Source organism: Littorina saxatilis, linkage group LG2 (genome assembly GCF_037325665.1).
Source record: "Littorina saxatilis isolate snail1 linkage group LG2, US_GU_Lsax_2.0, whole genome shotgun sequence".
NCBI lineage: Eukaryota > Metazoa > Mollusca > Gastropoda > Littorinimorpha > Littorinidae > Littorina > Littorina saxatilis.
In genome coordinates this window covers 102,104,900-102,112,352 of record NC_090246.1, presented here as the reverse complement: position 1 = coordinate 102,112,352, position 7,453 = coordinate 102,104,900, and the positions used below count along the sequence as shown (strand labels likewise).

At 44.4% G+C, this 7,453-nt stretch overlaps 1 protein-coding gene across 1 annotated transcript in view; it reads right to left on the bottom strand.

The window, feature by feature from the left end:
- Positions 1-927: 927 nt before the first annotated feature.
- The window catches only part of LOC138960375 (uncharacterized), a gene marked incomplete at its 3' end in the record, with an annotated part of 161,910 nt that continues 155,384 nt past the window's right edge, over positions 928-7,453 (bottom strand). Inside the window, 1 exon segment of the mRNA XM_070332272.1 lies at positions 928-1,003. Within this exon segment, the coding sequence (XP_070188373.1) occupies positions 928-1,003 (76 nt within the window).

The following is a 7,453-nucleotide window of genomic DNA, read 5'->3' as shown; positions in this document are numbered from 1 at the left end:
AGAATATTTCCTTTGAGCCAGAGTTAAGATGCTGCAATACTGAACCTCTCTCTTCTCAACTCACGTCCAGAAGCCCAAAAGCTTTAAAAGTCAAAAACAAAATGGTTGCATCCTTTTGATACTCTGGTCACGGTGGTACTGTGGTAATATTCAAAAACAAATAAACTAAAAATCAGTTTAGTTAGTTAGCTAAAATCGTAACGTGTCAACAATGAAAACGTTAGTTAATGTGTACAAAAAAAGGAAGCCAGTGCAAAATCACTGCCAGTGGTCGACACAAGTATCACCTTTTACGACAAACTCTCACTACACGAAGGAAAAACAACCCTCTTGTGAAAACAGCTTACTATCTCAGATCTTCGTAGGCTTTTACATGGGATAAGACTAAATCCCTCCACTTGGACATACATCAACATTCAACGTCCTGACTGCTTCCCGGGCAGAGTGGCCATTTTTGGATGAATTAATTTCCGGCGCAGAATGACTCGAGTGGCTTTTAAATTCACCAAGAACGCCCCACTCTGCACAGAACGTACCCAGAGTGTTGATTTGTTGGTATGTGTCTACGTGGAGGGATGGCCTTGACCCACGCAAACAGCCTTGCCAGACCGAGAGTGGAATTGTTTACACGGTAAGGAATGTGCCTCAGGCCAAACAAAAATCTATGTTGGTTTAGGGTAACCCGACCGACCCTATTTTTTCCCGCTGACCCTTAAACTTTTTGTCATTTCTCAACAACAACAAAATTGGCACATTTTGCGAGACTAAGGGAAGTAACCTCCTTTAAAATCGACTAAAAAATTTTTTTTAAAGATAAAAAAAACCGACCTACCGACCCTATCTGTTTTGGTCACGTTACCCTAAACCAACATATATATTTGTGTTTGGCCTTACAGAGCTAGTTACAAGGTGAATGAAAATACTCACGGCCAATAGCCTTGTTCACTTCCCATTCGTGGACTCCCCTGGAACTGCATAGAGTTTTGAGTATTTCCACTTGTTTCTGAAAACGAGAATCCAAGACATAGGCTCACATTAGACATCACACAGCTAAACGAGGCTCCTCTATAACTACGTAGAGTTTTGAGTATTTCGATTTGTTTCTGAAAAAAACCCGAATACAAGACGTCCATTTATGTACCACAGCTTAACAGTGACTCTCTAGCACTGCATGCATAGATCCGTAAATATGTCTCTCTGAAAACAACAAACAAACAAAAACAACAACAAAAACAACAACAGAACAAAAACAAAACATAAAAACCACACACACAAACAAACACACAAAACAAAACTAACAAACAAATAAAGAAAATGTTGACGACCACTTAATGATCAGAATGCAGTCATAAATATCTGCCTTTTATATCAATATCACCAGGGACCTATCTATGATATCACGGATGTTCCCATTATTGCTGTCTGTATTATCAGTTACGGAGAATCGTCATCATTATTGCTGTCATTGTCTGGCACGATTGATTACATACCATTCATTTCGTCGCAGCAGAACGCAAGTTTAGCATCATTATGTCACTCCTTTTATGTCTTCTGTCTGTCAAATGACTGGAGATAGACAGAGGGAGAGAGAGAGAGAGAGAGAGAGAGAGAGAGAGAGAGAGAGAGAGAGAGAGAGAGAGAGAGAGAGAGAGAGAGAGAGAGAGAGAGAGAGAGAGAGAGAGAGAGAGAGAGAGAGAGAGATGATGCCAGACAGTGCGAACAACCGCCTGTCACTATTTTCGGCCCGTGTTTGCAGGAGACAAACACCCCATTGGCATGGTAACCTTGTGCCAGCAACATGATGGGTTGTCGGTATCTAAACGTCTTGTACTGGCCTTTCCGAATACTGACGTGCTTAAATTTACAATTCGAGAGACAAAGAACACAAAGAACTTGCTTCTATCAGCAATTCAGTTTTGCTATATGGATCAACATGCTGAAAAGATCGATAAAAGGGGCGTCATTTTTGAGTAATCAGAAAAGATAGATTGAACAAATAACCAATAGGATATTCTTCATTTTCTCATGATCATTTATCCGTCCGCCCATCTTTGAAATCAACAGGTCGAGGCGGTACCAGCGATTGAGTGTAATTTTTAAAAATGTGTTTTACTGGTTTTTTAAAGTTTAATAGTTTGTTCAAGCTGGCATACAAGGACGAGAATAAATACTATACTACAGAGACGTAGCAGGAGAAAAGAATAACAAGATGGCGCAGAAGTAGACACAGCAAAACAATGAGCAAAAAGAACGTTGAGAAGTCGTCCGAAGCCGTGGCTAGACTGCTGACGTTCTAAAACCATTCCCAAAGAAACGAAGCAGAGCACTATTTTATGATCTGAGAAACAAAGGGACGAAAACGCTCTAAATGCGTACGACACGAGGATTAAAGTCGCTTGTTCATTTCAATGCGTGTTATAAATCAAGCACCAGGAGATCGGTTCCGTATAACTCCCACTTACTGTTGTTGCGCATGTCGTTTGCATTTTTTTTCTCCCTACACCTGTTCCTTGTTCCGGTGTTCTCACGCCGCCCCGTCCCTGCATTCGCTGCTCCATCCACATCTGAATTTTCGTTCCGCTGCCAGACCTGTCGATTTTACAGACGCTCCAGGGAGGGAAGTCGGGTCGCTGCGGTAGGCTACCCTCGGAAGTTGACACTGCACTTCTGCTGAGTCACTTCGACGGTGTTCAGTAGTGGGTCTGTCCCGAGCTAACGGACTCAGCCCACTACCTACTATGCCCCCTACTAACGACATTGACTGCTAAGTCGCGGAGCCAGACTAAGTGAGCGTCCCCTCCAGAGAGCAGACCGCCACCACGTCCCTCCGTCGACCCCCCAGAACGTCACACGTTGAAGACTGACAGCAGAAGTACTATTCAGGGAAGGATGGAACAGGAACACAGACCAAGGTCACCATGAGAGCTCCGGGCATGAAGGGCCACACGAGCAAGGACATTTTATAGTTTTGGATGATTAATGAGATGAGGATGATTATAATGATGATGCTATGGATTTCCAATTTGGTTTGAGACTACGTGACAGGGCAGCACTCTACGCTTACTGTCATAATATATCCTGGTGTCAACCAGGCCCGAGAACTGCCGCACCTGCGGTGTTGGTCAGGTAAACACAACCTGAGCACCCTCAAAGTCGCATTCGTTAAGTGAATGACACTCGGCTGTGTGATCCCAGCCTTCCCATAGGAACCATAGCACTTCCACTCTGGGTAGGAGCCGACCGTAGCCCGAAAAACCCATGTCGTATGCATTTTAGAGCGCTGACGTCAATTGTTTCTCAGTTCTAAAACCAAGAATAAAAAAACCCAATAAAGGTGGTCTCTCTCGCGTATGTAATTAGCATAAATCAGTTCCAACAAATCGTGATCGGAACACAGCTCAGTCATGTGAGGCCCAAATGTAAAGTGGGAAAGACACCAAGGGATGACGTGTAAATGCAGCCAGTTGTCCTCCACGGCCCCGCTCAGAACGCATATACAGGGCCGCATAATCGCTAGTCGAAAGTCATTATCTCCCTCTAAATTCCGCACTCTCGGCTTAATTCCCCATGGCCGTAACTTACTCTCTCGCTAAAGCATCCATTTCTTTGCTCACAGTGTAAGCGCGCCCCCCCCCCCCCCCTCCCCCTGCAGGCCGTTTCTTAAAGGCACAGTCCTTTCTGTGTAAACTGTTCAGCTCGCCATCTCTGATTCGGCCAGGATCTTCCATGGGATAAGAACATACCTGGGTGGGGAAATAGCTCAGTCGGTAGCGGCGCTGGCTTCAAAGAGTGTGACAAGTTTGATGACGTCGTTTCTTAAAAGATACTAGTGTCGTTCTGCAAAATTAATTAATGAAAAAACAATTCCTTCTGTGCACAGAACGCAGTCGGGATGTTGAGATTTGGTATGCGTTCAAGTGGAGGGATAGTCTTAGCCTAGGTTAAACACCCGACCAGGTCTGAGCTAGCAAGCAAAACTCTTTTCACGGAAAGGTCGACAATGCTCAAAGCTTCGTCTCCTCCTCTCTTGGGGTAACTCCCCCGGGTTGTAACTTGCCCCTGGAGCTCCCCCGGGTTGTAACTTGCCCCTGGAGCTCCCACTTCCTTCCACTGCACACCCTCTGATGTTCCTTCTAATCCCGTCTCTCTTATCCCTGAGCGATCGATGATGCTAACCAGGCTAGATCCAAGATGGCTTAGAGTGAATACGGCGGGTCCAAGATTTCTTCCTTTTGTGACCAAATCAACGGATCTTGCCAGGTTGGTCACGTGATCGCTCGCGTGTACCCCGCTTCACACAGAGCCACCGCGACAGAGAAAAAGAGACCAAGTTTCGTACGATATTGGCCCGATTCTCTGTCAGCCTGTGCTGGCATCTGACAAGATGAATCTGTCTGCAGAGGAAAGCAATCGCAGGAAAGGAGAAAAGCGGTCAACACCAAGACTCTTAACAGCCACTGGTCGGGATTCCCTTGTACAAAGTGCAAACTGGATGCAGCTGAGTACAAAGACGCCATTTTTGCGGACCATCACGAACACTCTGGTCACGTGCACCCTCATCGGACCCTGCTGTTGACTTCTGTGGTGTAGTTCTACCGTCTGTGCGTGAGGACGCAATGAGTGCGCAGACAAGACATCTTCCCCCACTCAGACAATGAAAGGACAGCGGGAACTCGAGAAGGTTGGAGATCTGTAGACAAACTGAAGCCTCCCCTTCCTTTGTCTATTGACAACGACAGCCCTGTCAGAATGCATCAACTGAGTTTGTGGCAGTAGAACGAGTTTAATAAGTTTTTTTTGTAGGAGAGTTATCTTCCCCCTTTCCGACATTCGTTGTCAGACAGCAGACAGTGCAGGACCTAGAAATGGCACGAGGGCCAAACCCTGCTCTTCACAACATAAACGGCTAGTCAAAATGGCTCCATTGAAAATAGACATGACAGTAGAACTATTTCAATTGGATTTTCCTGGGGTATGTCTCCCCCCTTTTTTGTGGGCTTCAAACAGGAGACAGCGCTAGAACTAAGAAGCGGTGAGGCAAGAAGACAGTCTGAAGCCGAAACCTTAGCTTTCAAAACATAGACAGCTTGTCATTTTGCCTTCATGTAACAGGCAAAATGTTTCAAGCAAAACACTGAGAGCGGAGAAGTGGATGCTTTGGCGATAGAAGGAGAAGAAGCAGAAGAAGAAGAAACTTGAATTTGTTACACGCACAAATAATTCAAGAACAGATCCCTGCCAAAGCATGAGGTCAAGGTCAAGGTCAAGGTCAAATAAAAATAAAAATAAAAACACCCAACCCAACAACAACCGGAGTTTGTTATTTGTGCAAAAGAGATCTTAAAACGGAAGTGAATTTGATTGGATGCAGCTGCTCACACCCTCAAATTACCCCCCCCCCCCTCCCGCCTACTCAACCCACCCACCTTTCATCCCATTACCATCCCCCCAAAACACTCACCCCCCCCCCCCCCAATCAATTGCAACCAAATCTCTCCTATCTAAACTTTCTCTTGCCCCCATCCCCCTGCCATTCTATATCTCTCTCGATCCATCTCGGACTTACCCCCCGCGGGTTAGGGGGAGTCCCATATTGGTTGGGACTAGAAAGAATTTACCCGATGCTACCCAGCATGTCGTAAGAGGCGACTAACGGTTCTGTTTCTTCTCTTCTTTTGTCTTATTTCTGCCTTACCAGTCCTTTCACCTATATTTCCTTCCAAGAAAACTCTCCCTACTATTCCCTGCAGTTTTCCATTTCTTTTCTTGTTGTCTTATTTCTACCTGACTGGTTCCATCACCTTTATTTCACTTACCAAAAGTCTTCTTTTCCACATCCTTATTTCTCTGCACCCCGCATGTCGTATGAGGCGACTAACGGATTCTGTTTCTCCTTTTACCCTTGTTAAGTGGTTCTTGTATAGAATATAGTCAATGTTTGTAAAGATTTTAGTCAAGCAGTATATAAGAAATGTTTAGTCCTTTGTACTGGAAACTTGCATTCTCCCAGTAAGGTCATATATTGTACTACGTTGCAAGCCCCTGGAGCAATTTTTTGATTAGTGCTTTTGTGAACAAGAAACACTTAACAAGTGGCTCTATCCCATCTCCCCCCCTTCTCCCCTATCCCATCTCCCCCCTTTCCCTCGTCGCGATATAACCTTCGTGGTTGAAAACGACATTAAACACCAAAGAAAGAAAGAAAGATCTCGGACTTCAAAGCTCTGTCGGCCGGCATTAAGCAGCCCGGGATGGATTTGATTGCTTCAGAACACTGTGCTTCAGAAGGTGGGAGTAAGACGGAGATCGAAGAGTTCCAGCTTTGTAGGGAAACGGTTCAGGCTTTTTTCGCCGTGGCCAATAACGATAAACAAAGTTGACCTTTTGCCCCCGTAATCTCCGAGGCCTCTGTCACAATTACCAGCTTCTTGCAGGGATCATGCATCATTCTTCACCCTGCTTATCTCGGCCCTGTCTGTGCTTACCATACAGCGGCTGATTGTGAGGTACAGGCAAGGTAAAACGCTTCCATTCCATGTTCTTGTCATAGACGCATGTGGGGCTTGCTGTCGAGAATCGTTTGTAGTATAGGATGAGGAGAAGCAAAATGGTGAGAAGGAAAACGAGGAGAAGAAGGGGGGAGACGAATGAGCAGCAATAAGGGACTGAGAGGAGGAGGAACAGGTTGTGCGTGTGCGTGCGTGCGTGCGTGCGTGTGTGTGTATGTATGTGTTTATATATATATATATATATATATATATATATATATATATATGTATGTATATATATATATGTGTGTGTGTGTGTGTGCGTGTCTGTGTGTGTCTGTGGTGTGTGTGTGTGTGTGTGCGTGTGTGTGTGCGTGTGTGTGTGAGAGAGAGAGAGACAGAGAGAGAGACAGAGAGAGCTAGAGAGAGACAGAGAGAGAGACAGAGAGAGAGAGAGACTGAGAGACACACAGAGAGAGAGAGACAGAGAGAGAGAGAGACAGAGAGAGAGACAGAGAGAGAGACAGAGAGAGAGAAACTGAAACTGAAACTGAAACTGAAACTGAACTTTATTACCAAAGGATAGAGGTTTTAGGCAAAGCCTAATCTTACAACCTGTCCCTTATACAAACACTTAATACAGACGCACATAATATAGATAGTAAAATTGACAAGGTTATTGTTCCTTACAGACGTACATAATGTAAATAGTAATAAGAAAAGGGTTATGGTTTTGTATACACATTCAAAAATGGGAAAAACAATATAGTTTGGAAATTGCAGCATAGTTGCAATAATGCATTGCATATAAACATCCAAAACAACTAATAACAAAAGGGAGAAAACAAATGTGGGGAGGAATTGTCCCAATCATTCGCATGTATATCATTATCAATACATACACATAAAGAACAAATCAAAATACAAACATAACTTAACTAAATGTAAAAAGCACTCAAATATCA